Source organism: Leptosomus discolor, chromosome 4 (assembly GCF_034619465.1).
Source record: "Leptosomus discolor isolate bLepDis1 chromosome 4, bLepDis1.hap2, whole genome shotgun sequence".
Lineage (NCBI taxonomy): Eukaryota > Metazoa > Chordata > Aves > Leptosomiformes > Leptosomidae > Leptosomus > Leptosomus discolor.
In genome coordinates, this window is record NC_141394.1 from 63,406,599 (window position 1) to 63,422,110 (window position 15,512).

At 41.3% G+C, this 15,512-nt stretch overlaps 1 protein-coding gene across 1 annotated transcript in view; it reads left to right on the plus strand.

Moving 5' to 3' along the window:
• Positions 1-7,025: 7,025 nt before the first annotated feature.
• Positions 7,026-15,512, plus strand: part of DHX15 (DEAH-box helicase 15) — a 47,915-nt gene continuing 39,428 nt past the window's right edge. Inside the window, exons 1-2 of the mRNA XM_086464660.1 lie at positions 7,026-7,093; positions 12,989-13,337. Of these exons, the coding sequence (XP_086320786.1) occupies positions 7,026-7,093; positions 12,989-13,337 (417 nt within the window). The remainder of the gene's footprint in view (positions 7,094-12,988; positions 13,338-15,512) is intronic.

Genomic DNA, 15,512 nt, shown 5'->3' on the forward strand with positions numbered 1-15,512 from the left:
AATGCTAAGTATCACACATTCACAGAAGACAAAAAGAAGTTTGAAGCAGCATTGCTTTATTTAGGCTATGCAGGCTGCATAACACCTAACAAACACAGATGAGTCCCAGCCATCTTCTTTTCCGGAGGCCTCTCTTACAACAAGGAAATGTGCACTGCATGATGCAAGATGGGGCCCAAGAAAACGAAGCCTGAAAACAAGCTGCTGCCTTCAGAACAAGTTTGCTTTGCAGTTCGGGTCCAAAAATTCTGAGCAAGACTACAGCAAACAGGATGCTCCTCACCATCCTCTTTCCCAGCACTTTCCAGACCTGGGCAGAAAGCAGGACTTACACAATAAATCCAACCTGCATACGTATAGATCAACTATCCTCTGTGCCTATGGCAGGCCTAGTTATAAGACAAGAAAGAGGCTATATATATGGCTCACCTTTCCAAAGACAGAATTCCATAGAAGACAAGGTCACCAATACTCTAAATACAAAAATGAGCCTAAGGGTACATGAGACAGTTCTTTATATCAACTTAGATATGGCTGTTACAATTTTTAACAATGCTGCAAGTATAGCATTCTCCTTGTTTTCAGCTGGGAGACAAGTTGCTCATCACAGTATTGTGTCGGTTCTTTTGTTTTTACAAGAAGGAGCCACTCCAGCAGCACCCTCTCATTTCCCTTTGGAGACTTGCTCATTAGAGAGAAGGATATCATCACAGGGTATGCAAGGTAATATCATAGTGCATTAATCCCCACTGCCCAAAAGAAACCCCACCCAAAACTCAGCCAGTATCTTCTTTCAGGTCCTTTAGGACTCATACTGGTTTTCAGATTATACTGAGGTTGTTACTCCCAGCTGTGACGGGGTAGAATGACACACACCAACAACTAACCTCACTTCTCCAAGGCTGGGGCTTTATGGTAATAAGTTGTCAAGAGGGAGGTTACACAGCTGCAGAAGTTTAAATCCACTTTCAGTGTTTTCATTGGCTGCTTGGAATTTTTCTGCAAGTGGGCTTGTAACACAGTTGGGAGGAGAAATTTTGATCATCTGGGGAAAGAATAAGGAAGGCCATTTGTTAAAAAATTTGGCCTAGCTGGGCATGCTATGATTGCTAATGTTTATGGTTTGTTACAAACTATTTATAGGATATGATGGATTTTTAGTGTGTATAATTTTCTACTTCCATTCTTTTGTTATGTAGTCTGGAAGTTATTATTAAGATAAGGATTAGTATTTACCACTTTAGATGTTAGTAGCACATGAGGTGGAGGTTATTAGATCACCTATTTCAGTGCTCACTAGCTTTTTTGTAGTCTTAGCTTGTTGAAACTGTGTATGCTTTATATAGATAGCAGAAACCAAGCAAATAAATTTCCTAATACTTAAGCAGATACTCAGAGTGAAGGTGTACCACTGGTAGACCCAGCATGCCTAATCATAGGCATGAATATGAATGTTTTACAGATTGTATTAAAGAAAGGACTCTAAAAAAAAAAAAGTCTTAAGGAGCTAATGCAATGGTGAATAAGAGATGATTGTGCTCAATAAAAAAAGGAATGAAAAACATATACCAATGTAGTATGTTTTTTTTCTTCTGCTGATGTGAAAACTTTGCAAAGAAAATGCAAGAAAGAATCAGAGCTTCACAGAAGAAGTGCTAACTGAAAAACTTGCATTTGTTCTTCTTCCAATATTCTAGCACAAGATCAAATGAAGCTTGAAATTGTGGTCTTCTCTGGCTTTAAACAAATCGCTATGAAACAGTTACTACTCCCTAAAAACACCTTACATTTAGGGAGCTTCTCACAAGATTTCAGATTTGGCATAGAAAGCAGTTAGATTGTAAGGAGCTTAAAAGATAAACTGCCTTCACATACAGCATATTAGCCGGTGGTTTCAGATGTCGCTGAATGTGGAAGGTATTAAAACAATGCTGCTTTAACCATGAAGGCCTGGAAGTTACGAGAACAATGAATTCCGTGTCTAAAGAACGTAAATCGGATGTGTAACCTAATTTACTCAGGGGTGATGTTTTGCATTTACGCTATTTCTTCAATTTATATTCAAATAACGAATACCTGCTCTTGCAAGGTTTCTCTGAGTGGACTGAAGGTGATCGTAAGACCTTAGCAGGTGACTGAGAGGCTCAGAACAGCAGCTGGTTGTCTACAACCATGTATTTCCTTCTAGAGAAAGGGGTTTGTTTTAAGAAGTGATTTGTCGCTCTGATTAATATTCTTGTAGGTACGAAAACTGCAGTCTCTCTCTTCTTTATGAAACTTCACCAAAATCATTCAGGCCTTTCTGACCTCCAGACTCAGTTACAATGATGTGTTCTATATGGGATAACACTTCACAACCATTCACAAAATTCAGGTAGTCTCTGTATGGCTGATAAAGTTTGCTGTCATGGCAATACTGCTGTTGCCATGCTGGCTTCCTACAGCGTACTTCCCAGAGCAATTCAAAGTGTTGATTTATATATATTTGAAGTGTTGCAAAGTTTAGCTTCTATAATTACAGAGAAGCTGCCTCTTTTCTTCACTGCAGAAATTGAGATCAGTTCATGTATTCATCTTCATATTTTTAAATTTGAAAAATGTGGAAGTCTGACATTTTTAAACACACTCTGATTGTGGGTTCTTGTCTCAAGTATTCTTTCTCTGATGATATGACAGAACATGAGGCTAATACCCATTTATCCACATGGGCTTGGTGGGGGAGGATAGAATGAGAGCTTGCATTTAAGGCTACTGTGTAATTTTTGAAGGGTATTACCCATTTATAGAGAGATAGAGAGATAGATATAAAATTTTAAAACAGTGATTGCAATGATTATCACACATACTTTGTTTTGATATTTTTTAAGTAGTTTGCAGGAAATTATTTAATATCATGGGTTTTAGATTTACAAGAAATAGGAGTTAGACCTGTTATTAAAAAGCAAGCTATTAAAAAAAGATACTGGCAGCACAAGTGTGGCCATAGCACTGGGAGCGTATAGACTGTAGCTTAGGGTCCACTGCAAGCCAGCCAGCCATAAAAGAAATATGTACTATAAAGGCTTTAGGGCTCTAACACACAAGCTTTAGCAGATTTAACCTCTCCTAGCTGCCTGTCTTACAACTCTGCTCACTATTATGGCTTCCATTGTGGCAGCAGTAGTTTCACTGCCTTATCCCCTGTTTTAGCTTAAGCCAGCGAAGAAGGTGTGTTTCAACTAAGATGCAAGACTGAGTGGATCTAATTTTTCTGCCCTATTTTATAGATTTGGCAAAGCAAAGGGGTGAAGCAATGAGCTACAGCCAATAATACCCTACTGTGATTCCCTGTCAGCAACCTCACCTGATCCAGGGTATGTCTTTGAACTATAACTTGTCTGAGATGCAAGTTGATTGTTTTGGGGAGAAGGCAAGGCACAATCAGAACGAAAAAAAATCATATTTTAGAGATAATGTTATTCTCCTAAGTCATTGTTTCATTTTTAAATGTTAATGCTCCTTTCAACCCAAATAGCGTATTAAGGATTACACCCATACCAAAAGCAAAGAAATATTCACTGGAAATTGGCTAAGAGGATTTTGATACCAATGAGTGTACTTTTTAAAACTAGGGTAAGAAATGGAGAGTAGAAGGGTAGATAGTCAAATGGCGACTCATATGAATGTCTCCTGTTTCAGTAATCTAAGATTTTCATTTTTATAGGTGGATATAAAAGACATGGGGGTGGGATATAAAAACCTCTTATTTAACAAACGCCTTTGAAAAGGCAGAAAATATGCTTAAATATGCTCTATTTCACACTTTCCTTTCATCCTTTAGGCTTTTAATGTAATGCTTATCACTTTGTCATTATGTCAATTTGTGCTTACCAATCTTTTTTTCTCTTGTCTCATCTTATATTTAGGCTGTGATCCTGCAAACACTTACCTACATGCTTAGTTTTGCCATTCTTAGTAATCCCTTTGAAGTTAAAAGGATTATTTGCATTAGCAAAATATGGCATGTGTGTGCTTGCAGGAGGAAGGCCTGTCATTGTAAACTCTTCGGGATGGGTCCAGATCATTTATTACGCAGTCGTATAGCTCAAAGAACAGTTGGGTGGAGGATGAGTTCAGGAGTTTGCAAAGTATTGTTAACAGAGTGAACGAGTACGTGGGATATCAGTCTGGGGCATAGCTAGCGCTCAAGTAGCTGCTCACCCCAACAAACATACAACCTTCTTCCCTCCTTTTTGTATTCGTAGCTGAGGCACAGCCTAAGATCTTTTACCTGCTGAGATATCTGCTCCTTTTTTCTTACCTTCTAAAGCAGAAACTTCCCTGGTGCTGGCCGTGTGGTAACCTGGAACAAGCCCATTAGTAGCTTTATGCTGCTGTGCATAGGGAGGAGCAACCAAGGTCTGGAATGTGTAGCTGCACAGCTCGCCAGGCTCCCGTTGCTGCACAGTTGCTGCCTTCCGAGAACCACACAGCAGTACCTGCTCACCCCAACTAATGCATGTAATGTTTTTATCTTCTTCCCCTGTTTTCCCACTTTCCAGGGAGACCTAGCTGCTATTTTTTTTCTCTCCCTTCTCTGAGACGCTAAATGTGTGCTATTCAAACACTTTATTTCAATAACCATTTGCTTTTAAGACAACATTTAAAATCCACTTGAGGAGATGTGTAGAAAGTCTTCCCTTAGCTGCATTCTGTGAGCACAGCTCTGTGTGTACTACCACAGCGTCACAAAAAATAAGCTTGATATTTGGGATAGAGAGACGTTGTAACACTTATCCTGACATAGATATTCCAGTGTTTTTTGTAATATGATTTGATAAATTACTTCCAGCTTCACAGGAAAAACTCAAAATCCAGTTTTCCAGGAATATTTATTTCAGTTGATAACTATAAGCAGAATAATGTTATTTTTTTTACACTAGTGTCTAGACCTCCAGTTGAGCTGTGGGTGCAATTTTGTTATATTATCTAAAATCAGGGACAGGAATGCTCTTCTATCAAAGAACATACTCTAAGGACATGTCTGCATGAAATATTTTAGCAGTTATAATGATGTAATCCCAGAAATTCTTTGGAACATGAAGCCACAGGCAGACACCCACTTGCTGAGCTGGCTGTACTCGTGGAACAGGTCACTGCTAACAGATGATCTTTTCCGACCACTTCCGTATTTGTTAGCTGAGCCATTTATGTGAATGCTCCCTTGCTCTCACAGTCAGGTAGAGTTAACAAAAAATCGGAACTAACTCAATTCCTTTGACCAAAATGCTTAGGGAGTGAACGCTTATTCAAGTAGCTGAGCTGAGGTTGTGGCAACCTCTGGCAGAAGGGCTGTGAAGAGTGACGGGGAGCAAGCCTTGCGAACTGCATATTTTTCAACACACGCACCTAGATGAACAGAGGTACAGATATGATGGTAGTGCTTTTAATTTCTACCTCAACATTACTTGTCTATGGTATGAATTTAAATCACTGCAGTGGTGCTGAAGGAACATGAAATAGACTGGAAACAGAGAGGGGAGGAATAAAGAACAGAATGTCTAATGGTCGATGTTCTCCAAATAGCTGTCAGAAGCATGAAGAACGGTGCTGCCTCTTGTCTTTCCAGAAGCTCTTGGAGATGGGCTTTTATGAGCTCTGCTGAAGTATCAAGTGACTGCACTGGAAGGCGAGGCAGCTGCTGAGGCTTAGTGCTGGGAAGGAGCAGAAATGGCTGCAGTAGTTTGTCATGCGAGAGCACAGGTAGTTCAGCAAGAACTAAGCGTGCTTCTGACCTAAAGACACGGTCATTAGAAGCATCTCATTGTCTGCCTGACTTCATCTTCTCCTGCCCAGGCTCCCCTGTGCCTTCAGTTAGAGGACAAGTGCTGCTCGTGCGGATGGTTAACCCAGGGAATGGGGAAACGGCTCAGGGGCACAAGAAACAACTCTGAGTACCAACTCTTCTGGACCAGGCTTAAACTTGCTGACTTCTGCTGGCAGTTACGCTGGCTGGAAGTGTGAAAAATAACTAATTACAGCTATAACTGTTCAACCAAAACCTAACCATAGTGAGGAAATGGCACTTTAAGTCACATGCCTTGTTTCACTTCAGGAATTGCATTACTGCCATTGTAGCTCAAGCTTAAACAACTTCAATGCAGTAGAGCTAACAGAGTTTGTGTTACGAACACAGGCTTCCCTTGTACTGGTAATCTCACATAGACACAGCCAACAAACTGCAAGTGAAACTGGCAAAAACTAGTAACTGTGTTTCTGGCTCTTTGAGCGACAGTTTAAAGTTTTTCCTCGTGAAACACACTGCCATGAACACCTATTGTTGACACTGGAGTAGTTAAAGGCCATACGTGCTTTACAGCGTGTAACTTTAATGTCCCCGGTTTTCTAGTACTTCTGCTGCTACAGGTGACTTCTGAAAGATTGCCTCTTACCGCGCGCAAGGTTAACATCCCCAGGGAAGCCTGTGACAGCCTAATATAGAGGTTTACCAAGAGAGTTGTCCTGGTTTCAACCTTCTCTGTGGAAACTCCCGCTGCAGCGCACGCAGGCGAACAGAAAGGGCTGCGGGAAGGGGTTTTTTCTGGTAGTGGCGAGGCTGCCAGGCCCAGCAAGGCTACCCCGGCCCGCCGCCGCACCGCCCTGCGCGGCCCCTCCTCAGCCACCCCGCGCCTCCCCGCCGCCATCATGGCGGGCCCCGCGCGGGCCATGAAGAGCGCGGGGCGGGGCGGGGCCGGCCGTTGGGCGCGCGCCGAGGGAAGGCTTTGGGCAGCGGACCCGCGCGCGCCCACGCTCTCACTCTCCCTCCCCACCTTTTTTCCCCTCCCTCACCCTGCCGCGCGCGCGCGCGCCAGCGTCTCGCGCAGGCCCGGCGCTTCCTTCCGGCCGCCATTTTAGTCGCTGTGCCTGGCCTCGCGGCGCCGCTGCCGTTGCCGCCGCCCGAGGAGCGGAGAGCGCGCCCCGCCGCACCCGGCCCGCCCGCCCGCCGCCGCCGCATCCAGCGGCTGCTCGCCGCCCCGCCCGCCGCCATGTCCAAGCGTCACCGCCTCGACCTGGGGGACGATTACAGCTCCAGCAAGAAACGCAGCACCGACGGGTAAGGGGCGGTGCGGCCCGGCCTGGGGAGCGCGGCCTGTGGCGGGTGGGGTGTCACAGCGGCGCCCGCGCAATCCTCTCCCCATCCTGGGCTCCGGCCGCTCCTCTCGGGGCTGGGCCTCCCCGGGGAAGGGGGCGGCCGCCACGCGGGGTGGAAGGGAGAGGGTTGCGGCGGCCGAAGCAGCGTGGCGAGCCCCCAGCGGCGCCGCCTTCTCGGTTGGGCAGGCCCAGGAGCCTCGGCGGCTTCCTAGAGCGCCAGGCCTAGGCCTGGGATCGGCCTTTCTGCCGGGGCCGGGCCCCTCGGTGGGGGCAGAGGAGGTGGATGGCGGCAGCAGGGAGCGGGCGGGGAGAGCCTCGTGGGGCGGTGTTGGGAGGGGGAAGGGGAGGAAGCCGCCGGCCCAGCCGCTTGGGCGAGCTGGGCTGGTCTCCCGTCGCGGCGGAGCCGGGGGCGGCGCACTGCCAGGCCCACTCCCCCGCGCCCGGCTTTGTCTGCAGCTCTTCTCGTTCTTTATGCCTTTTTTTTTTTTTTTTCCCCGAGTTTTGTTTGTTTTCTTCTCTTCCAGCCTGGCAAATGTAGTCCTAGAGGTCAGCATGAAGTTTGTTCCGCCTGTATAATTAGTTCTTGTCCTGGTAGGAACGTTATTCCTTTGTTAAGGTCTTTCACTCAGTAACCGGCAGGGATATTCTTGGCTTGAAGTAAGAATCGATGGTGAGGTGGGTTTTGGGATAGGGGTCAGGGGAGAGATTGTATTTTTCACTTAGTTGTGAAAAGGTTAAGGTTTTAGGACTGTGCTGCGCAAGCTGTAGTAGATTTTCATTAAGGATATTGAAATTGCAGGAACACAGACGATGTACTAGTGCTGTTTACTGTATGCAGTTGTTTTAGAGCCTTCTCTGCATAATCTCTTAGCCTCTATTTGGACGGGGGGGGAGAAGGTGGGCGGCTCTTTAAATTTTTGAAGTCTAAAGGAACACAAATACAATGTTTATGTAGTCTTTTGATGGAGTACAAAAGACTTCCGTGAATGAATCCATTTCTAAAGTCCACCAGCATTGTTTTGGACTACAGTATTTGTCTAAGAGAAATACTTAATCTTGTTCTCAAAGCTTGCGGGAACTAAAAGTCTACCGTAGCAGTAGTGTTCACTGATAAACAGTCCTTGCAAAACTTGCCCTTTTTTTTTTTTAAAGTGAGGTTGTATAGCTTCAGTTTTTAGCTCCTAGAGGCTGATGCATTTTTCTATGCAAAACAAAAGTGAATGTTCATTATTGAACATCTATTTCCTCTATGTAGGATCACTAGAATCTTATTTTTATAAATACAGGTATTGAGCTATTTATCTTCCTTAATACATTTTTTGTGTGATTTGCCAGAAGTTGAAATAGCTCTTGTGTGTATACAGAAAAGTTGTACGTATGCAGCTTTTTTTTATAAGTGGAGATACTTGTAAAATTTTGAAATGGTTGTGCCAAAACCGAGCATTATTTAAATGTGGTACAACTGTTACAGTTGGTTGTAAAGATGGTTACAGGTCAGTATTTCCTTGTTTGTATGTTGGTGGGTTTATAGTTTTGATATGGTTTTATTTGGCATTGTTTTTACTGATTATCTGCTGTCATTCTGAACTTTTAGTCATATTTTGTATATACTGTAATGAGTTCCCATCAGTGGTAAAACTTTTTAACCGGAACCCTTTGAGCTTTATGGCACTTAAAAACTATATAAGTGCTCGTCTTACGCCCCTTCTTTGTCCCCTCCTCCTCTGCCAATAAAAGTATTAAATGGAATAGGACTGAGAACAAGTCACTGTAAACAAAATTGTTGAGCGTGATTGTTTCTAATATTACTTGAAATCTTAGTTCATGTAGTGCAATGTTACATTGTCTCAGTTTATTTTAGGGTAGTTTGGTTTTACAGCTTATGGAAGGCTGTAAGGAAGATGCACAGAAAGATTCTTGTTAGTAGTGTGCGTGTACATGTCTTCCTCTGTGCTGAGAGTGCCCTTATGCAATTTAGTTGGTTTTGGAGCTGGATTAAGATGAATTAGCTCCTTGGATCGTTACCACTTCACATGCAGAATAGTAGTTTATCTTGCAGTCAAACTGGACCACCTGACTAAATATGAAAGTTGTATCAAGTTACCCTGTATTTTTTTAGTTCCTGTTTAATCGAGGCCTGCATTGGTATGTGTCGCTCTACGTGGCAATGATGCCAGGCCAACAGGCCTGTGATTGTTGGTGTAGCCTTAAGCATTGGCACAACATCTGTTTTCTTCCAGTCTTGAAGTATCATCTATGGAGTAGAAACATTTTTTGAAAAATGGGAGTTGTATGGAAGGTTTTTGGTTGTAGTGTTTATGTGAATTGCATACGTGCTATTTAAAATCTGTTAATTTTTTTCCAACTTCAGTTGTTGTTGTGTAACTTCACGGTTACTGTGTTAGTGGGATGTATCATTCAGACAAATTCTGCTTTTTTATGTATAGAACAGAAATTTTTCTTTAGCTGCATTGGCTTTTTTGCATCAACTATTGACATGTCTAGTAATGGAGAAAAAACACTGGTGTGTGTGTATATTATGTATGTGTGGACATAAGGAAGTGAAAGCAGATAGCAGACCAGACTAATTCACTTGAAAAACAAAGAAGAAAACCTAAACCCCTTCTGATTGTAGAGGCCGTTATGGGATTCAGGCACAAGACAAATTCGATTAAATTATGATTCTTTTAGTGTTCATTTCTGGGTTTGAGATTGGTTTTCTCTGTGCAGTAATGAAAAGTAACTTAAATGCGACAGTTTACAAATTAACTGCCCAGTTGCAGTTTTAGAAAGTTTAGTAAATTCATATGGCAGCATAACTGTCATTCCTCTCTTGTTGAGGAATGTTGACCAAAGGAGTCTGGATGTGTCTGCTAAGTTTCAGTAGTAATGGGAGGCTGGGAAACATTTTTAGGGGGGAAAAAAAGTGCTGCTCCAAAATGGTAAGTATTAGAGAGTGATTTTGAGGGCATGTTGTGTTTTTTCTATGCTGAGATCTGGTTGCTCCTGCTTCTTTCTTTTTTAAAACCAGAGAGACAACTCTCTTGATTAACCTGTAAGTAGTTATTTTACTTCTGAAATGTAGGTAGAACTTGATACGTTTGTTTTCTTATTTGTGCGATTAAACAGCTGTAAGAGTTCAATGAAGAAAATGAGAAATGGGGGATTAACAGGACTTTCCACTCTGGATGGTATATGTAGTCCATTTAATCCACCGTCTTGTTCTTGAGGTTGTATTTTTATCTATGCTTTAAGCCCACGCAAATCGCTGCCAACGCAGAAGAAGGCAGTGCTGCCCTCTCCCTTGTGCTGCAAGTGAGTGTTTGAGAGACTAGTTTGGAGAATTGATCTGGGTTAGCATTAACGTTGGTGGAGGGGGTCTAGGGGGGGCTTGTTGAAATGCACAAGGCTGTTGAAATGCTTCTACCGACACACAGGAAGGGTTGGCGACAGTGGGGGTCTGTTCGTTTTAGCTGTAGCGCTGGCTTACGTGAGGCTGAAGCATACCTAAGGGTACACTTGATGGTCTGCAGTGTAGAAACTTCTGACATGGTACTGTGTAAGTAAATGGTTATGGAATAGTTTGTTTATTGGTGTGGTTTTTTTACACTTTGACTAGATACTAATGAAGAATAAAAATCCTTCAGAAGCACACACACACTGCCACTAAAAACCAAACTAACCCCCCCATTAGTAGTGTGTCTTGCTCTTCCCTTCAGTGAAGTGTGTGCTGTTACCAGGTTGTTGCATTTTACCCATTCTTAAATTGCTTCTATACCTTTATTTCCTTTTCTTTTAATGATGTTACCGTCTGACCAGGCACTTGTTTATCCCAATACCTGCAGATATTTAAAAACCTGATTGTGAATAGCTTATTAACTACAAGTCCGAAGCTTTATTCCTGTCTGATGCATGCTGTTAGACTCTTCCACCATTAAGAGTAGCATAATGGAGTCTAGTTCCTTCAGTGTGTAACAAGAGTAACTTTTCCATATTGGAGAATATGAACTTACTGCGTTCTGCAATATTTGCCTGCCATTTTACAGTAATTTCTAGCTTGTACAATATTTGACTGTGTTAGAAGTAGTGTTGAAACTATGGCATCTCAGATTCAAGCAAATGATCTAAAAGGGCCTTAATTTTCAGACAATTTGGTGCCCAAACTTAGGAAGATCTGTATACAACTGAGTTAAGTGACAGAAAACAGTATGTTTTGTAAAAATCCTTTATTTTCAATGTGTATGTGCTAAAAGAAGTGTTAAAAAAACTTACTGCAACAACCCCTGAAGCCATAATATGTTGAAGTATTGAGGGGAAAAAAGTACAGGCTGCATAGATTGCATTAATTTATACAAGAACAAGAGTGGTGGTTGTGTCCAATGTGCAGCACATTCTGAATTAAAATTTATAGAATCAGTACTGATTATAATCTGGGTTACTTCATCTTCTCTGTAGGTAGGAATTTGCTTATTACTTCATTTGAATGCAAGCTGCATGTTAGGAAAAAAAAAAAGCTATGGAGAGGAGTGTTGGCCAACAGTTTTCTTTAGAAATGCTCCCTACTTTTTCCTTCAGGCATGCCGAAGTGCTGGTAAAGAAGAGGGAGAGGTTCTGCTTTCCCCTGATGACTACTCCTAAAAGTTCATATGCACATTTACTCTAAAACTGATGTTGACTTAGTTTGTTGTTTTGCCTTTTTGGAGTGGATTTCATTTAACATAATACACAAAAGAAGCTAAAGCTGAGGATATCCTCAGTTTTGCAGGTAGAGATGCCACTAATCTTCTGAGTTACGTTAGTGTGAAATGTGATGGAGTGTTTTTGCAACCTGGGGCTTATTTCAAAGTGCTGAATTAGGGTAAGTTTGGGATTTTTATTAAAGGCATGTAGCTATAGTTCTTTGGGCCAAATTGGGGATTTCTTTGCAAATGTTTCAGTGTTTGCAGGGTCAGTGAAATTATGTGTAAGAACAACTACGTGGATTTTCAAAATCAGGAACTGCCACTTAGACTGAGGCCAGAGATTGAAATTTGAGTGGATAACTACGGTGAAATTAATACTGTTTTGCTTTCCCAAGTTCAATGAACTTTTCTTTGACAATATTTGGAACATATGGGAGTGTATAAATGCTGGTTGTTTTAAGTGTGTGGTAAGAGATGATACTAGAGAAGATGATAGCGCTTGGTTAGCAGTTGGACTTGATGATCCTGAGGATCTTTTGCGACCTAAATGATTCTATGAACTGTAGTGACTGGTTTTAAGTCTAAGTTTCAGAATCAACAACCTGAGTATCAAAGTTGATTGAGCTAGAATTGTATGGAAGACTTTGAAGGAAAAAAGCCACAAGGTAATTGCAGGATGTTAAAATCAAACTTTTCTTCCAGGGCTCACTTACCATCTTGAATTAGTTTTTGTGGGTTAGTGTGGTACCCTTGCTAGGTAGGCAAGAAGACTATTTAGTGTTCTCTTATTTTTCTGCAGCTGCAGCAGGTAGGGATGGGAAGAACCATGAGAAATGTCTAGAATGTACAGCTGATTCTTTGTAGTCATTAAGGGAAGAGGGTTAAGACGATACTGTCTTCATGTCATGGCTTTCTTCAGTATTGCCTGTAGTGAGAGGAGCTGTGGCAGTGCTCATGTACAATGAGCATGTAAAATTTAATATTCAACGTGCATCATACGCTGTTTCTCTTTGATGCTTGTCCTTCCAGGTAGCTGTTTGTAAGGCTTTTTAAAAGATTTGGTTTATATCCACTTTGTACTAGATACTTGTAAAGATGTGTTGTATTTAAATTCCTACTCTGCATTTCAGTATTCCAGTATCTCATTTCCTGCTGTGTCTCTTAATTCATTTTAGGAAAGATCGGGACCGGGACAGGGACCGTGATGACCGTTCTAAAGATCGCGACAGGGATCGTGACAGAGATAGAGATCGTGACAGAGAAAGGGACAAGGAAAAAGATTTGCGACCTACATCTAACTCTACATATTATGCGTCTGCTGGGTTACCAACTATAAAACCAGCAATGATTCCACACAGTATTAACCCTTTCACAAATCTACCACATACACCACGATATTATGACATCCTGAAAAAAAGGCTACAACTTCCTGTCTGGGAATATAAAGAGAGATTCACGGATATTTTGATCAGGCATCAGTCATTTGTGCTGGTCGGAGAGACTGGGTCTGGTAAAACAACACAGGTGAGTTCTTATCTATGTAATACTGCAGTTTTTTAAAGGTGAGACTGTAGCGTTCCTGTAATTCCATTGTATAAGAACATCCTCACAGATTGTGAGCAAAACTAACTTGATAAATGTTTTATTTGCTTAATGAATACAAAAGTGAGCAGAATCTTTCAGCATCTCCCCCTTTCACAATCCAGTCCTGTTTTCTGACCCCTGCTTCTATGAGGCTTTAGGATTGGTATTTACCCTTTTGGTAAAGAAAGATAAAGTGATTTTAATGGCTAGACAGAAGTGTACTAGTCCACAAACTGAGGTGATTGTTCCAAATAATTTATTCAGCTGTTTGTGTAGATAGCAACTGGAAAGTAGGAAAAAATGTTACAGAAGTAGAGACTTGTTAGTGTTTTATGAAACTTACTGCTGCAGATACAAACTTAAAGGGAGTTGAAATGTCAGATGAGATTCTGACGTGATGCGTTTGGATCATGTGTTTTGGTGATTGAGAGTAAGACTTGTGTTTCTTTGGTGCTTAAACTTCTCAGAGGTCATACAGCTTTCCAGTGCTGTAGTTAGTCACGTTATTTTTTTTTTTAGTAGATTAATGGCTTTAAAAATCTTCCTTAGCACTGAAAATAGTGATAATGGATCTACAGAGCGTCCTTAACCCTTAAGAAGGATTTGGGGTACCAGCAAACAGGGAGGATCTAAGATATAAGGCACACCACTGTGTATAGCAGAACAAACTTGCTCAAAACTTCATCCTCTGGTTTGCTGTTTAAAATCTGTGTGGAAAAGTGATGTAAAAAAGTTCTTTGTTCAGTAACCCGATAAATTCCTTTTATCTAGGCAGAAAGTAAAAACTGAAGGATATTTTAGTCATTTTGTAAAATAGATTATAGCTAACATACAGTAAGTCTTACAGAAATAAATTTTTAGTCATAAAATAAAATTTGGATGTCAAGAAAATGTGAAGGACATAGTAGTACATTGGATACCTTTTATAGCTGTGCCTGAAATATTTGAAGTTTTATGCCCTTCTTACTACAAAGTTTAGAAACCAGTGTCTTGTTTGGAAGCTACTTTATGGCCTGATCTGTATTGCTTTTTTAACATGCGTAAGCTGAGACCAGGATTTTACAGAATTCTTCAGAAAAGTTTGATTATGTAGTTACTTGGAAGAGGTAGTATTCTGAACATTCATGTAAAAAAAATTTATACTTACCTATGTGAAAACAAGATCTCTCATTGCATGATCTAGAATTTGAAGGTCTAAACAAAGGGGGTGTGTTCTTAATATCTATGGCTTAAACTTCAAATACATCTTATTATCATGTCATTCCGCAGGTATAAAGCTTTTCCTGAATTGTCTTACTACTTTACCCCTTACTTTCTGAAAGGACTTAAGAAACTGAAGGAATCTTTCCTAAAAAGGGGATTTAAGCTGGTAAAAGCACTTAAGCTGTGTTGGAAGCTTCACTGCTTCCTCTGAATTCTCTCTATGAGATTGCAGATATGTTCTGGAACAACTGAGAGTGTCTCTGTAGGAATGTATCACTGAAAATGATCCTGCTGCCACTTAACAAAAGCCTTATTTAGCATGTGGTAGCGTCACATCCTTTTTGTGATCTAGTGCTGTCTTAAAACCAGTTGGGGGGTGGTTGTTTTCTCACAGTCATTGATCAGAGCAGGATGAATAATTATCTGTGGTTAAGGAACCCTCTAATGCTCAAACTGAAGGTGTGCATGAACTATTTATGCTTGTTTTTCTTGGTGTGAAGTTGATGTTATTTGAAATATATGATGAATTGTTTTTCCAAAATGATTGTCTTCTCTCTCATGGTGATAGTGGAAGACTATATAGTAGTAAAAGAGTATTTTTGAGAGTGAGCTGCTGCCTGTCAAGTCCCTTCCCTGATTTTATGTACGTGTTTTCCCTTTAGTCTCGTACAGCATCCAGGTTTGTAAATGGTTGGCTTTGACAATGGAAACAATAGAAGATGAAACTTTTCTCAAAGTCTTGTTCCACGTAGACTTAAACACAAAGCACTGAAGAAGTATATTGGAAGCCAAGACTTCAAGTCTTAGTATTTGCAATGGCTTGATTTGTAATTTAAACGTAACCTTCTAAGTTAACTGTTTTCTTTAAATACTCTCATAATATGCTCAGTGGTGCAATGGGTGTGCTGAATT